Here is a 16,195-nt window from a genome sequence, read left to right as displayed (position 1 = left end):
TTTGAAGCTCATTCCAGGCTTGGTTGGATCTCAAGCCCTCTGATGCCTATCTGGGTGTGCTCGGGGTGCTCCCTTTGCATCCCTTCCCTTTGGCTCTTGTCTGCTCCCAGTTCAAGGTGCTTTTGTCTCCCTCCCTCCCTGTCATTGCTTTCCCATGGGCTTTGGGTGCTCTGGGGAGGTGCTCAGGGCCCAGCTCTGGGCAGGCAAGGGGGATTTTAGGGCGGGCTGTGCTGCCTGTGCATGATTTGAGTTCTCCCTACACAGAATTCCTCTTCCCCTTTTACTTCTCGTGTGTCCCCAGTGCAGGAGGTTTGAAATGAGGGTGGCAGGGTGCAAATGGGGTGAAATGGCCCAGGAACTCCCTGAGCTGGGGTTGCTGAGGGCTGGAGTTTGTACTACTGAAAACACCACTTGGTGCTTCCTCTGTTCTTCAAGTGGCTTTTTAAGCATCAATTACAGAATCTCAGACTGGTTTGGGTGGGAAGGGGCCTTAAAGCCCATCCAGTGCCACCCCTGCCATGGACAGGGACACCTTCCACCAGCCCAGGTTGCTCCAAGCCCCGTCCAACAGCAGCTCCAGCCCAGTGACTCCTGTGGGGTGGAATTTCCCTGGCAGTTCCTGGTGCCCTGTAAATGGCCAAGTGAATGGCTTGTAATGGGTTGAGATTAATGGCTGTTCTCCCTGTTGGAGCTGTTCTGTTCCGCCCTGCGGCTCCTTTGGCTCTGGAATGAGCCTCCCTGGGTCACGGGGATGAAAGTGTGCAGTGACCTGTCCCGGTGTCCTGGGCAGGCTGGGAACAGCGTGGGGCTGGGACAGACCTGGGAGCCCTGGGCCTGGAAGTGTTCCAGGCCAGCTTGGAGCAACCTGGGCTGGTGGAAGGTGTCCCTGCCCATGGCAGGGGTGGCACTGGGTGGGCTTTCAGGTCCCTCCCAGTCCAAAGCAGTGTGGGATTCTGTGACTCTGTATGGATCAGGTGTGTGAGCAGGGGAAATACACCTGAAATCTGCAGCTGAAGCAGAGATTTAACCCTTTCTAGAAGGTAAAATTTCCTGGTTTCTGGTCACCTGAATGGCTTGGTCTCCAGTCACAGCTCGAGGCTGTTTATCTAGAGCAGTTCCTTCAGGAGTGGATTGCAAAACTCCTTTCACCAGCCACCGGCAGCCTCGGGAAGTGCTGGGTGACCTTTTGGGCTGCAGGAGCTGCATCATTCCTGGGGATTGGGATTACAGCACAGGGACACAGCGTGTCCTGCATTGTCCCTGGGGATTGGGATTGCAGCACATGGACACAGGGTGTCCTGCTGCTGGGGGAAGCCTTTCCCACCCCAGGGCTGCAGAGTTTCTACTCTGATGTCTCCTGTGGCTCGTGGCAGAGGTTCAGCCAGCAGCAGTTTCCATCCTGGCCCATTTCCGTGTGGATCCACAGGCTCCTGGATTCTGCTGCCAGACTCCAGGCGTGCCCTTTCCTAAGGCAAACAGGTCTGACCACTCCAGCTCTGTAATTAACCCAAGTGCAGGGAGTGTGGTGCAATTATGATCTGAGCAAGATGAAGTGATTGCTCCTTCTGTGTCTGTCCCTTTGGTGTCCTGTTCCTGTGCTTCAGGAATTCATCCAGCACAAAATAGGACAACTTCAGGTGAAATATGGAATCCCAGACTGGTTTGGATTGGGAGGAACCATAAAGCCCATCCAGTCCCACCCCCTGCCATGGGCAGGGACACCTTCCACCAGCCCAGGTTGTTCCAAGCCCTGTCCAACCTGGCCTTGGACACTTCCAGGAATGGGAGAGGGGAGGGAAAACAGGAGAAACAGGGGAATAGGAGAGGGGAATTTCAGAAAACAAGCAGTAAAATTCAGAACAATGGATATTTTTGGTGAAAAGTGAAGTTAAATTTTGATTTTTTGTAACCCTGAAGTGATGGAGACTGAGACATTTGCCTCCTCACAGATGGCTCAAGGCACCTTGGTGGCAGAGTTTGAGGTTCAGAGACAAACAGGATGTTGTGCACTGGGTTATCCATCCAGGATGGCATCCATCCCTCCATCCCTCCATCCATCCACCCCTCCATCCATCCATCCCTCCATCCCTCCATCCATCCATCCCTCCATCCCTCTGGGGACTTGTCCTGGCCACCTCTCCAAAGGCCAGTGAGTGGCACCTGTGTGGTGCCCGTGGGGTTTCAGGAGAGGTTTCCATGGCCCCACATCCCAGGACAGGGGTCCCCCAGGTGGGTTTGTTCCACAGCTGGGCACGAGCCACGGCTGCTTGTCCATATTCTGTGATATGATTCTGTTTAGGAACTGGGGAGAAATTCCTGGCTGTGAGGGTGGTGAGGCCTTGGCACAGGTTGCCCAGGGAAGTTATGGATACCCCATCCCTGGAAGTGTCCAAGGCCAGCATGGACAGGACTTGGAGTAACTGCTGGAACCAATTCCTTTCCCTCTGCTGTATCACACGTGTTTTTGACAAGTCCTTTGAGCCCAGTTGAGTCATTGTCTGTTTAAAGCAGGAGGATTTCCTGAGCAAACAGCAGCTGAATTTATTGCCCTGAGATTCACCATCCATCCCAAATATTTACAGTTCCCTGGATGGGGTTTGGAGTACCTGCACCTCGGCTGGAAGGCAGCCCTGGCCCTTCCAGGGGCTCCCCAGGGTCTGGCACTGTTATCACATGGTTTGTTCACTCCGTGTGCCAGGGGTGCCTGGGCATTCATGTGGAGCTTCAGGGCTGGGATCTCTGAGAGGAGGGACAACTGTGACCCTACAAAGGCAGGAGCAGGGAATCTGAGCAGCCTGGCTGCTCTTATGGCCAGGGGAAATCAGGACATCTCTTTCATTCCACAGTTACCTTGGGGGTTCACTGGCAAATAAGAGTTTTAAGGACTCAAGAAAGGGCTGGGGCTGGATATCAACAGGCAATCCCAGACTGGTTTGGGTTGGGAGCAACCTCAAAGCTCATCCCATTCCAACTCCTGCCATGGGCAGGGACACCTTCCACCAGCCCAGGTTGCTCCAAGCCCCGTCCAACCTGGCCTTGGACACTTCCAGGGATCCAGGGGCAGCCACAGCTTCTCTGCCCAACCTGGGCCAGGGCCTCCCCACCCTCCCAGCCAGGAATTCCTTCCCAATATCCCATCTCTCCCTGCCCTCTGGCAGTGGGAAGCCATTCCCTGTGTCCTGTCCCTCCATCCCTTGTCCCCAGTCCCTCTCCAGCTCTCCTGGAGCCCCTTTAGGCCCTGCAAGGGGCTCTCAGGTCTCCCTGGATCCTTCTCTGGGGTGAGCCCCCCCAGCTCTCCCAGCCTGTCCCAGAGCAGAGGGGCTCCAGCCCTTGGAGCATCTCCATTTTACCACCCTCACTGCACAAGCTTTTCTCTGATATCTAATCCAAGTTGTCCCTCCTGCAGTTTCAAACCTTCACCCCTTTTTGACCCTTTTACCTTCCTTCAAGCACAAAGCCAAAGCAGAGCTGCAAACCCCACAGGACATTATGTCTTGCAGTCGAGTGGAACAACCACAGTCTTTAGTAAAACTGTGCCTGTTCTCCCTTCTTTCCCCCAGAAAAAGGGAAGAAAAGATGTAGAGGAGTCAGTTTTCCATGGGGCACTTTCCCTTCTCCTGCAGCCTGTGCAGGTGTAACGTGTGCCTGGTGCTGGTGACAGTGCAGGAGCAGCCGAGGCCACACGGGAGCAGAACAGGCTGTGAACAGACTGTGCCAGCCAGGGGTGAGGGACAAATCCAGGGGGATTGAAGTCACAGTAAACTGGACAAGAACAATCTGAACCTGGGCTGGGAACGGCCCCACGGCCATCGGCCTCTGGCACAGGGTGCAGCAGGGCAGGAGCTGAAGTTACAGAAAGTCCTGGTACAACAAGTCCAAAGGCAGCAACTCTGACCTGCAGAGCTGCCTCCAGCCCTGGGATCCAACAGCAGAAGGATGTGGAGCTGCTGGAGGAGTCCAGAGGAGGCCGTGGAGATGTTCCAGGGCTGGAGCTCCTCTGCTCTGGGACAGGCTGGGAGAGCTGGGGGGGTTCACCTGGAGAAGAGAAGGATCCAGAGAGAGCTGAGAGACCCTTCCAGGGACTAAAGGGGCTCCAGGAGAGCTGGAGAGGGACTGGGGACAGGGGATGGAGGGACAGGACACAGGGAATGGCTTCCACTGCTGGAGAGCAGGATGAGATGGGATATTGGGAAGGAATTCCTGGCTGGGAGGGTGGGGAGGCCCTGGCCCAGGTTGGCCAGAGAAGCTGTGGCTGCCCCTGGATCCCTGGAAGTGTCCAAGGCCAGGTTGGACGGGGCTTGGAGCAACCTGGGCTGGTGGAAGGTGTCCCTGCCCATGGCAGGAGTTGGACTGGGATGAGCTTTGAGGTTGCTCCCAACCCAAACCAGTCCGGGATTCCATCGTGCTACATTTACGTCCCAGCTGAGTTTTCCTTGGTTTCCTCACCCGCTCGCCTCGAGCCAGAGCTGGTGCAGGGGAGGGATGTCCCAAGTGCTGACAGGCTGGGTCCCAGCGTGGTTGGTGCTGGCACAGGGAGCAGGAGGTGACTCAGGTGGGGTGGGGCTGGCAGGGGCTGCTCTGGGCAGCACTGGGCGTGCTGAGCCACGGGCTGGGGGCGGCTGTGCCGGCAGGGAAGGGGAGAGACCCTGGGGTGGGACACAAAGCACCTGGACACGTCACCCCCACGGGCCTCCAAAGGGGAAGGGAAAGGATTCAAGATCTCAGACCTGCAGCGACTTGCCAGGATGTGCTGCTTAGGAAGAGGATGTTGTGATAATCCATCCGGGATGGGACGCGGGCCCGGCGCTCTCCGTGTTTATTTCTCCGGGATTTACACGGGAATGGGTTCACAGTGATGGGACTCTCAGGTGATGGGTCACACCTGGTGTCCACCACAAGGGAGATGGTGTTTGGGTGTCTGCTGGGCACCTGGGGAAAGGTCCTGTCCCTCTCCCCCCACAGGGAAAGCCCCTCCATCCCAGGCACCACTGTCCCCCCAGGGGTCAATCCAGCCCCCGAGCCCTGGAATTCCATGGTGTGCTTTACATTCCCTCTTCAGGTTTCCACCTCCCAGGGCCCCTTCCCTGTTCCCCCAGCTCTGCCACTGTGACACACACATTTTAGTGATCAGAGAAGGGTTTGGCTTGAGAGGGACCTTAAAAGTCCATTTGATCCAATCTCCTTGCCGTGGGCAGGGACACCTTCCACCAGCCCAGGTTGCTCCAAGTCCCGTCCAACCTGGCCTTGGACACTTCCAGGGATCCAGGGGCAGCCACAGCTTCTCTGGGAAACCTGGGCCAGCCCCTCCCAGGGAGGAATTCCTTCCCAATATCTGGAGTGAGTCCCCCCTCGTTGGGTTTAAAACCAGCAAATGCTGAACGTTGAGTCAGAGCTCACGTGACTGAGCTGCTCTTTGTGGCATTCTCAGCACACACTGGGGTGAGAATTCAACAAATAGTTACAGGAAAAAAAAAGTCTGCTTGTCTCTGTTGAGCTTTGTGTGGCACTTAAGCCCCCACTTATTTCCTCTCCTTCTCTCACGTGTCCACACCTTTTTTTTGAAGCAACTGTTGAAAAGGGGAGTTTCCACACTGAGTTGTGACTCTGTAGAAGGTTTGGCAACTTGGTGATTTGATACTTGTGCTGCCCCAGAAGCTCTGGGATCACAGCTGTGTTCCTTCAGTTTATTCTTTCAAATTGTTTCCTTCTTGGCTCTTACTGATCTTGCTTATCCTTGTACTCAGTGTTGCCTGTGCTGCCCTAGGAGAGCACAGCTCTTCAGGGGGTTCCTGTGTGGGGTCCCTGCTGTACCACCTATTGCCAGGCAAATCAGAGCTGTAAGATTTGGAATTTCAGCTCCTTTTTTGTGTGTGTGTCTCCAAATTGAATGAATGGTGTGAACCCTCTGGTGTTCCCCTTAGACACCAAAGTAGCTCCTTCCCTTTGTGAGTCCTGGGCCACAGTTCTTTCTAGAGCTATCCTGAGTTCTCCTGTCCCACTCCAGTGCAGTCGAAGGATTTGGAGTTCAGGAGTGTCTCTGGTCTCTTCCAGTGACCCGACACAACCACCTGAAGGATTTCATGCTGGTGGTGTCCATCGTCATCGGGGTGGGCGGCTGCTGGTTCGCCTACATCCAGAACCGCTACTCCAAGGAGCACATGAAGAAGATGATGAAGGACCTGGAGGGTCTCCACAGAGCTGAGCAGTCTCTCCACGACCTTCAGGAGCGGTAGGTTCTGTGTGTCCACCCAGCTGGAGCTCTCAGCTGTCACTTCTTCCTGTAAGGTCCTTATTCCTTTAGATTTCAGAAAATACTGTTTTTAGCTGTTGTGGTGCCTCATACCAGAGTCAGTCCATTCCTGAGGGACCTGCAGAAGCTGCCAGCAGCCTCCAGAGCTTGGATGGGTGCTGGGCTCCTGCAGGGGTTCACTTCCTAGGCTGTGTTTAAAGGTGTGTGCATGCTCACCTGGCCTGTTCCTCCACAGAGTCAGAGAACCATGGAATGGTTTGGGTTGGGAAGGACCTTAAAGCTCATCCAGTCCATGGGCAGAGACACCTTCCACCAGCCCAGCTTGCTCCAAGCCCTGTTCAACCTGGCCTTGGACTCTTCAGGGATGGGGCAGCCACAGCTTCTCTGGGCAGTCTGTGCCAGGGGCTCCCCACCCTCCCAGGGAATTCCTTCCCAATATCCCATCTAATCCTGCCCTCTGGTGGTTCCCCCTTGTCCTGTCTCTCCATCCCTTGTCCCCAGTTCCTCTCCAGCTCTCCTGGAGCCTCTTTAGGCCCTGGAAGGGGCTCTCAGGTCTCCTCAGCTGGAGGCAGCTCTGCAGGGGGGTCTCACCTGGGCAGGGCAGAGGGGCAGAATCCCCCCGGCTGCTCCCCCCTGAGTGAGCAGGAGGGACCTGCAGGGGCTCCTCTCCAGACCCCATCACTCCTTGGTTTGGATCATCCTCCAGTTTCTGGGACAGAGAAGAGTCTTCACCCCTGGGGATGACAAACCTGGGGGGTCTTTTGGCAGCAAGATATTTTAGGGGCAGATTTAGCAAATAGCAGAGAGTGACAGTCTGGGGCTGGAGCTGCTTCCCAGGAGGTTTGAGTGTAGTTTTGGAGGATAAAGCTTGATTTGACTGCCACATAAGGTGATGGTCGTGTTGCCAGTGGAACGTGGAGCCCAACCCCAGACACCCATCCTGGCCAGTCATGGGGGGGCAATGAGTGACCTGTGCAAACCCCGGGATCCCGAGGATGTCCAGCTGGAGACCTGCAGACAGCCCAGTGTTTGGAATGTGCCTGATGTACCCCCAGCCTGCAGCCTGGTTCCTTGCCCGTGTGCTCAGGACGTCCTCAGGGAATTGTCCCACCCATGAGTGCTGCTGGCAAGGCTCCTCTTCCTCCAGTGTGGTGGCACCAGCTGTGTGTGTGAGGAGAGCAGACACCTGAGAGCACCCAGGGGATGATGCCACACTGGGGTGGTGCCACCACAGGGTGTGACCTGGAGCCAAAGTGCATTTCTCCTCTGCTGGCTCCAATCCACAGCTGGTTCCACAGGGACTCCAGGAGTTACAGGTTGGAAACACTCCCAAAGAAAGATTGGTTTATTTTTCCTGCATCCAGAAGGACACAGGAATCCCATGTCCCACAGCAGCAGTGCTGTGTCCAGGCCAGGAGGCCTCTTTGGTGTCACCTCAGAGCTCCAGACTCTGAGGGGCTGCGGGGAATGTGCCCCTGGGAATGACCTTGGGAGCCGCGTAAACAAGGAGCTGTTCCTGGGAAGTTCTTAACTTCCGATAGGAAGAAACACAAAACCACTTGTGCCTGGCTTAGCTGGAGCCTGAAGCCTTAAGCCAGAGCAGCTGGGAGGGCTCATTCTCCACCCAGGGCACTGAGCTCAAGGGGTGGGAGGTGAACTGGGGACCTGATGAGGCCCCTTGAGGGGAAATACTTCAAATACTCCTTCAGTTCCTCAATCCTTGGCCCCAGCAAGGTTCAGTTGTGGTCCTCAGCCGCTGTGGGAACATCAAACTCTGGGCAGCACCAGTTCTGCTGGACCTGTGGAGAAGTCGTGCTGAAGTTCTGCTCAGAAGCTTCTTTTCCAGAGCCTGAAGGCCCCTTCTTCCCTGGCTGAGTGAAGCTCAGTGCTGAGCAGAGCTCAGGAAGGCTCAGGGATGCCTCTCCAGTGCCTGGTGCTGTGATTTGCTGAACAGCTCAGAAATGGTCTTGAGGAGTTGGGAATGTTGATACAAAAGCCTGTTTTTTATTCGTCTTCCAAATACCTTTGAGAACATCCTTCAGCAGTGACACTTCCCAGTCCATTAAATGACTCATCATGATGTCTTGGCACATCCCACTGATGCCTGCACATGTGGGAAGGGCTGTGTTGAAGATGTGTGGATTGTATGGAAAATCAGCACCTGGATTGTGAGCCCCAAAGGACCCAGAGCAGCCGTGGCTGCCCCTGGATCCCTGGAAGTGTCCAAGGCCAGGTTGGACGGGGCTTGGAGCAACCTGGGCTGGTGGAAGGTGTCCCTGCCCAGGGCAGGGGTGGCACTGGAGGATCTCTGGGGTCCCTCCCAACCCAAAGCACTCTGTGATTCCGTGACTGAGGGACAAATGACACGGGTGTTGTCACAGAAGGCCGCTCTGGGCCACCCAGCCAGGACTCCAAGGAATTCTTGTTTAAGGATCTGAAGGACACCTCTAACCTAACCACTCTGTCCTTGGGTGTTACCTGGGAACACCACACAGCTGGGATAGGTACAGGAGATTCCTAAAACACCTGGATGACACCTTCCTGGTACAGGGACTCGGGGAGCTGCCCTGGAGAGGGGCCCTCTGGGATTTGAGGCTTGTTGCAGAGAGGGTCTCATGGGTGAGAAGGTGGTTGGGGGCCGTCTTGGGCCATAAAACCATCGAGTTTCACATCTCTGGGGCTGCCAGGACCCATCTGGCTCCCAAGATGGACCAGGCACAGATGAGCATAGTTAGAAAATCAGCCTCTTCTATTAACAGTTCAGTAGAATCCTAAAAGTCACCAGGGGTGGGAGAGACCGACAGGGACCATGGCAGAGCCACCCCATGTGGCTCCCTGGGGACACCACGCAGGCTCTGGGCTCCGCCTGGAGTGGGGACTAATCTTAACTCTAATCCTAATCCTAATCCAGGGCCAGCAGAACAGCCCAGGCAGAGCCTGCCTGGCACAGGAGGGACAATTCCTGGGAGAGTCACTGGTCACTGAGGGCCTGGGCCTCCAGCTGGGGAGGGGCAGGTCAGGTTTGGGGAGGGGCTGGCATGAGGAAAAGTCAGAACTTCCAGGCAGGATTAAGACGTGTCCAAATTTGAAGGCTTTTGGGAAGGGAACACAGAGCCATCCCCTCTGGGTGGTCAGACCTGCTCAGGCAGATCTGCTCCTCCTCTGCTTTAATAAAGTTTTCACTTTTGGAAAACGCCAAAAACTCAACTTGAGGCTTATTAAAGGAAATCCAGATACACTCTGGAAAATGAAGAAAACACGTCCTGAGCATTCAATAAATGAGCAAAGCTGAGCAGTTGACAATTTAATTTCCTCCTGAACACCTTGTCCTTGCCCCTCCAGGTGTGTGTTGCTGTGAGCACGTGGCAGATGAGGGCAGGGCTGGGCAGAGATGAGGGCAGATGAGGGCAGGGCTGGGCAGAGATGAGGGCAGATGAGGGCAGGGCTGGGCTGTGGGGCCCATGGCCACAGAGCCCAGCCCAGCCCAGCCCAACCCTGTGTGTGTTCCAGGCTGCAGAAGGCGCAGGAGGAGCATCGCTCCGTGGAGGTGGAGAAGGTGCACCTGGAGAAGAAGCTGCAGGACGAGATCAGCATGGCCAAGCAGGAGGCCCACCGGCTGCGGGAGCTGCGCGAGGGCACCGAGAACGAGCTCAGCCGCCAGAAATACGCGGAGCAGGAGCTGGAGCAGGTGAGGGGCCACGGGGGATGTGCTGCCACTGGGGGGGTGTCAGCCAGGCCAGCAGGGCCTTCTTCCCTCAGGGAAATCAGGGAACTGAGTGTTCAGGTTGGCACCACGTGGCGTCCCAGCAGCAGGAGAGGTGTTGCCTTGCCCTGGGGCTGCACCCTCTGGGAATTCTGCCTCCCTCTGCAAACCATAAGGTCTTTCTCTTTTTGTATCCGTGGTTTTAGGAGAGATTTAGAAGGAGTTTGGTTGTGCTTTCCGTGCTTTCTTGTGCATCAGGGAAGTGTATAAAGTTTGGGTTGGGAAAGCCCTTGGAGACTGTGGAGTCCAACCGTGCCCCAGCCCTGCCAAGGCCACCACTGACCATGTCCCCGAGTGCCACATGGACATGGCTGTTAAATCCCCACAGGGATGGGGACTCCACCACCTCCCTGGACAGCCCTCTCCATGGAGAAATTTTCCCAATATCCAACCTAAACCTCCCCAAACCTACAAGAAAGTCCAAACCCACAGTTCCAGGAGCTGTTTCCTGTCTCACCTGAGGGACAATTCCTACCTGACTTTAAGCTCCAGATCAGTGTAAAGTGAAGCTGCATGAGCCAGGACTGCAGGAGCCAGGCAAGGTCCTTGGCTATTTTGAGGCAGTTGGCACATCCTCCTGCCTGTGCCCAAGCTTTTTTGCTACCATGGAGGATGGGGAAGAAAACAAGGCAAGAATCCAGGGTTTCCACTGGCAAGGGAGGACCAAGTGTCCCGGGAGCCGTGGGGCAGCACAGCCAGGTGTACCAACAGCAAATTCCCTTCCTGCCTGGAGCAGCAACAGCCCAGAGACCTGAAGGGGACTGTTTCCAGCCTTGCTCTCCTGATCCAACATCCTTCCTCCCTCCTAAGTGGCTGTCCAGCCTCTCCACGAGGTCACTGAGCTCCATTTCAGGACAGGCACTGGGACATCCATCCTGACACGAACAGGAGCTGGGTCCGTGTGTGTTGGGCCATCAGACAGGGCTGGGTGGGTTCAGGTACCCCCAGCCCTCGTTCCTAGCCAGCTCCTGGCTCTGGAGAAGCCCAGGTGCCCCTGCCAGCTCCCCTCATTCCCAGAGCAGGAGCTGACGTGCCTCTGTTGTTCCGCAGTGTCCGTCGGGAGGGCGGCGGGGTGAGTACGGAGTGTCCCCCTGACCCACCGTGTGATGTAACCCCAGCACCACCCAGCAGCCCCAGGACACACCTGGCATTAACCAGCCACCCCCACTGACCCCACAGCTCCTCCCAGGTCACCGTATTCCCTGATCCCAGGGAATATCAGCCAAGACCTTCCACTGCCCCAGGTGGTTCCTGTCACTGAAGTGACACATCCCACACACCCTGCTGGAGTCGTGTTCCTGGGATGTCCATCCAACCCTCTCCTTGCTGGGTCACCCTCCCCCAGACCACGACCCCAGTGGGGCTGCAGACCTGGAGGACACTGAGAGAATCACAGAATGGAATCCCAGAATGGTTTGGGTTGGAAGGGACCTCAAAGCCCATCCAGTGCCACCCCTGCCATGGGCAGGGACACCTTCCACCAGCCCAGGTTGCTCCAAGCCCCGTCCAGCCTGGCCTTGGACACTTCCAGGGATCCAGGGGCAGCCACAGCTTCTCTGGGCAACCTGGGCCAGGGCCTCCCCACCCTCCCAGGAAATTTCTTCCCAATCTCCCATCTCTCCCTGCCCTCTGGCAGTGGGAAGCCATTCCCTGTGTCCTGTCTCTCCATCCCTTGTCCCCAGTCCCTCTCCAGCTCTCCTGGAGCCCCTTTAGTCCCTGCAAGGGGCTCTCAGCTCTCCCTGGAGCCTTCTCTTCTCTAGGTGAACCCCCCCCAGCTCTCCCAGCCTGGCTCCAGAGCAGAGGGATTCTTAGTGATCCAAATGGGATCTCAGACATGTTCCCAGGAGAATGGACACACACAAACCAGCTCCTGTTTGCACTGATTCCTTGCAGAACTGGGAGGGTTTGGGTTGTGGACCCTCATCTCAACCACTGGTCCCTTGCCTGTTGTTCCACACCACTTCCCCTTCCCACCATTCCCTAAAAACATTGTTCCTGTGTTTTGAGCACTCCTGTACCCCAAACACCCAGTGCCAGATTTCCTGCCCACTTATTGTGCATATTCCCAAATCCCAGATGCTTGTGGTTGGTAGTCAGAGTTCCTCTGTGGTGGGAGCAGCACCTGGGGAAAAAACAGGAAAAACCCGGGGTCTGCCATTGTGAATTTGGAACTCTGGGACTGATTTAGGCAGTTTTGTACTCAACGAGCCCAAATCCCACCCATGTGGAGGGAGTGCTTGACCTCCTGTGTGCGATGCCTCCCCGATGGACCTTCCTTCAGGATAAACTCTGGGATTTCAGAGGATCCGCCTGTAACCTGGGCCTTTGGGCTCCGTAGGAATCACAGCCGTGGGCTGGGTGAGACGTGACCGAGTTAAATAACACGCTGAGGGAAGAGATCCAAGTCTGAGCAATCCTTTAAAAAGCGCTTCTCCCGTCCGCCCACCGTGCGAGGGGAAGGGCTGTGCCCGTGGGATGGGATGAGCGGGAGCAGGGAATGCTCCAGGAGCTGCTCTGGGGGGGTTTGGCAGCCAGGAAACCTGTTGGACAGTGTAAAACCAGGTTGGACAGTGTAAAACCAGGTTGGACAGTGTAAAACCAGGCAACCCCCCGAGCCTGGGGGGCTCTGGGGGCAGGGAATCCTGACTGTGGATGGGGCTGTCCCAGGATCGCATTCCCATCCTTGCATCCCTCCAGTGTTCACTTCCTGCAGGGCTTGTGTTGGCTCCAGGTGTGCCAAAGCCTCTCCACACCGTGGGCAGGGGAAGGGAAGAGTTAATCCTTGATGGTCTCCAGCACTAAAGGCTTTCCTGTGACGTTTTGTGTCCTCAACTGGCTTCTCACCCACTTCCTTCTAATCTTGTACCCTCTCCCGTCTCTGGGATGAGTCAGGGTGTGGGAGCCTGGGCTGGGGGAATGAGAGACCCCAGGAATGGCTGATTCCAGCCTTGCTGTTCCTTTCCTGACCAGCAGCACATGCTTTGTGTCTAAATATTGCTTCACTTGCTCCAGCCTGGAAGTGTCTCCTGACGAGCTCGCTGTGCTTGGCTGGGAGCTGGGTGAGACAGGGATGCTGTCAGGGATGCTGCCTCCAGGGGAGGATCTGTGGGATTTACACACAGGCAGGGAGCTCTGCAGGGGTGTCTGGAGGCTACAATAAACACCCTGAGTGTTCTCCCCTCCAGCCCAGCTCTCCTTTAACTCCCTCGTGCACTGTGCTGTCGGCTCTGCAGGGTTTTCCTGCGGTTGGTGGCAGAGGAGCTGGCCTGGAGGGGTCGAGAGGGAGCACAGCATCGTGCTGGCTGGGAATTTCTGAGGCAGGAGCTCAGCTGTAGGATGAAAGGAGTTGTCTGTAGGTGGTTCTGGTGCTCGGAGCAGCAGCCTGGTCTGTGGGTGGCTGCGCTCCCTCCCGTGCCCGCGGTCCAGGATGCCACCACTCCTCCCGAGGACCTCTGCTGAGGACCTCTGCTGCTGCCCTGCCAGGGATGGGGCTGTGTGGGGACTTCTGTCCTCGCTTTGGTGCCTTGGAAGGGGCGGGTTGGCAGGCAGGAGTGGGCTGAGCTGTGGGAGGGCAGCGTGTCCATCCCGGCGCTCCCCTGCAGGTCCGGATGGCGCTGAAGAACGCGGAGAAGGAGCTGGAGTCCCACTGCAGCTGGGCTGCCCCCGAGGCTCTGCAGAAGTGGCTCCAGCTGACCCACGAGGTGGAGGTCCAGTACTACAACATCAAGAAGCAGAACGCGGAGAAGCAGCTGCTGGTGGCCAAGGAAGGGGTGAGAGTTGCACCGTCCTTGTCCCGGGCCCACGGCAGGGGTTGGGGGTGGAACCTGCACAGTTTGGTTTCTCTGCACCTTCTTTGTTTCATGGAATCACAGAATCCCACAATGGATTGGCTTGGGAGGGACCTCAAAGCCCATCCAGTGCCACGCCCTCCTAGGGGGTTGTTGAGCCCAGGTTGCTCCAAGCCCCGTCCAACCTGGCCTTGGACACTTCCAGGGATCCAGGGGCAGCCACAGCTTCTCTGGGCAACCTGGGCCAGGGCCTCCCCACCCTCCCAGCCAGGAATTCCTTCCCAATATCCCATCTCACCCTGCCCTCCTTCAGGTCAAAGCCAGTTTCTTTTTTCATGCCCTGAATTTGCATTTTTTAAAAGTGCAGCCCAAACCTTCCCTGACGTGTGACAGGGCTGAGGAGGAGGATGATGATGATGAGCTGCAGGCTCTTGTCTGGGCAGGGCCTGGCTGGATGTGACTGGAGCCTTGGGAAGGTGTGGGACAGGGACTGCTGCCCTGGGCAGTCAGTGAGCAGGAGGTTTTGCACCTCTTCAGCCTAATCCCTGCTCCAGGGGCTGAATGTGCCCAGGCAGTGAAATCCCAGGGTGAACGTGCCATCCATGGGGTGAATCACTGCTGCATTCCCATTCCCTGGGCTTTGTGTGCCATCCATGGGGTGAATCACTGCTGCATTCCCATTCCCTGGGCTTTGTGTGCCAGCCCCACGGGATGAGCTCAGGGAGGCTGTTGTAACATGTCCCTGTCTCCATGGCCATACACAGCCTGCAGGGCTGGCAGGGAGGGAAATCTGTCTGCCTTAATCTTCCTTTATTGGGAACATTCTAGCATTTCAACAGGTTTCCTTGGGCTGTGTCAGTTCTCACATCCACATCCTTGGCTTCCCCAAGTCCCAAAGCTCCCCCTGGAGCTGGGAACTGAAGAGCTGTGTGTTGAGGCTTTTTTTTTAGTACAGTGGCACAAAACCAACCTCAAACCAAAAACCTTACCCAAGGGCATCACTGGGGTGTGTTGGGTGCTCATGGGAAAGACAAGCCAAGGCTTTATGAGGGCCCTTCACTGAGTGAGGTGCCTGGTTCATGGAGTCATGGAATGGTTTGGGTTTGGAAAGCCCTCAGAGACCTTTAAGTGCACCCATTCCCCCAGCACTGCCATGGCCACCACTGACCCATATCCCCAGGTGCCACATCCACAGGACTGTTAAATCCCTCCAGGGATGGGGACTCCACCCCTGCCCTCAAAGTTCTCTCTCTTCAGTTCAGTTCCCTCTGATTTTTGGGAAGCTGGGAGAAGAGAGCATGAAACCTCCAGCTGGTACTTGCTGCTGGTGAACTGCTCACCCCCGTGCCAGGGAATGACATCCCTCAGTCCCAACACCATTCCTGCTGTTCCCACATGTGCAGGCAGCTGCAGGGACTGTTCCTGTCCCAGCCCATCCAGGATGTTCATGTCCTGGAGGAGACAGCAGGTCATCTTCATCCTGTGACCCTTCTCTGTTGATATTCCAGGCTGAGAAGATCAAGAAGAAGCGGAACACACTGTTTGGGACGTTCCACGTCGCTCACAGCTCCTCCCTGGACGATGTGGATCACAAGATCTTAACTGCAAAGTGAGTGTGTGGTGACCCCTCCCTCGGCCCTGCCTCCCTCCTCCCTCCCTCCTGTGCCATGGGCTGGGTGTCCTGGCACCTGGGCAGGGGCTTTGGGCTCATTTGGCTGAACTTTCCCTGACTTTGGTGGCCTGGGATTGGAATTGCTCCTTGTCATCAGTAACCTTTTAATTTTACCTGTGAGAAACAAGGGATCACAGTTATGTGGAGCAATTAAAAGTCCTATCAAAATGAGGTTTTGGGAGGTTGCAGAATGTTTAATCATGGAATGGGTTGGGTTGGGGGGGATTTTAAGGATCATCTTGTTCCACCCCCTGCCATGGACAGGGACACCTTCCACCAGCCCAGGTTGCTCCAAGCCCTGTCCAACCTGGCCTTGGACACTTCCAGGGATCCAGGGGCAGCCACAGCTTCTCTGGGCAACCTGGGCCTTGCCAACCTCAGAGGGAAGAACTCCTTCCTGGTATCCCATCTATCCATTCCCTCTGGCAGTGGGAAGCCGTTCCCCCTTGTCATTATCCCTGGATATTTCAGTCATTGCTGAGTTTTTTAATTCCCTCATTCCTGGAAGTGGAATGAAAAGCGCCTCAAGTTTTGGATACAAAGCTGGGCCCCAGGACTCTTTATTTGGGATGGTTTGAGGGGTGTCTCCCCTCACTCCCTGCCCTTCCCCACAGTCCCTGGCTCCCCGCTCTGTGATGTGGGCTGTTGGGGTGTCCCCCCTCACTCCCTGCCTTTCCCCACAGTCCCTGGCTCCCTGCTCTGTGCTGTGGGCTCTCTGGGGT

General features: G+C 56.3%; 1 protein-coding gene across 4 annotated transcripts in view; it reads left to right on the top strand.

Moving 5' to 3' along the window:
* Positions 1 to 16,195, top strand: part of STIM1 (stromal interaction molecule 1) — a 67,848-nt gene that overhangs the window by 35,166 nt on the left and 16,487 nt on the right. For all 4 annotated transcript variants that reach the window (XM_027669030.1, XM_027669031.1, XM_027669032.1 and 1 more), the window contains exons 6-9: positions 6,052 to 6,229; positions 9,761 to 9,938; positions 13,616 to 13,783; positions 15,310 to 15,410. In XM_027669030.1, the coding sequence (XP_027524831.1) occupies positions 6,052 to 6,229; positions 9,761 to 9,938; positions 13,616 to 13,783; positions 15,310 to 15,410 (625 nt within the window). The remainder of the gene's footprint in view (positions 1 to 6,051; positions 6,230 to 9,760; positions 9,939 to 13,615; positions 13,784 to 15,309; positions 15,411 to 16,195) is intronic.

Source organism: Corapipo altera, unplaced genomic scaffold (assembly GCF_003945725.1).
Source record: "Corapipo altera isolate COAL_440 unplaced genomic scaffold, ASM394572v1 189, whole genome shotgun sequence".
NCBI classification, from domain to species: domain Eukaryota; kingdom Metazoa; phylum Chordata; class Aves; order Passeriformes; family Pipridae; genus Corapipo; species Corapipo altera.
The sequence above is the reverse complement of the archived record's forward strand: the minus strand, read 5'-3'. Positions and strand labels throughout refer to the sequence as shown.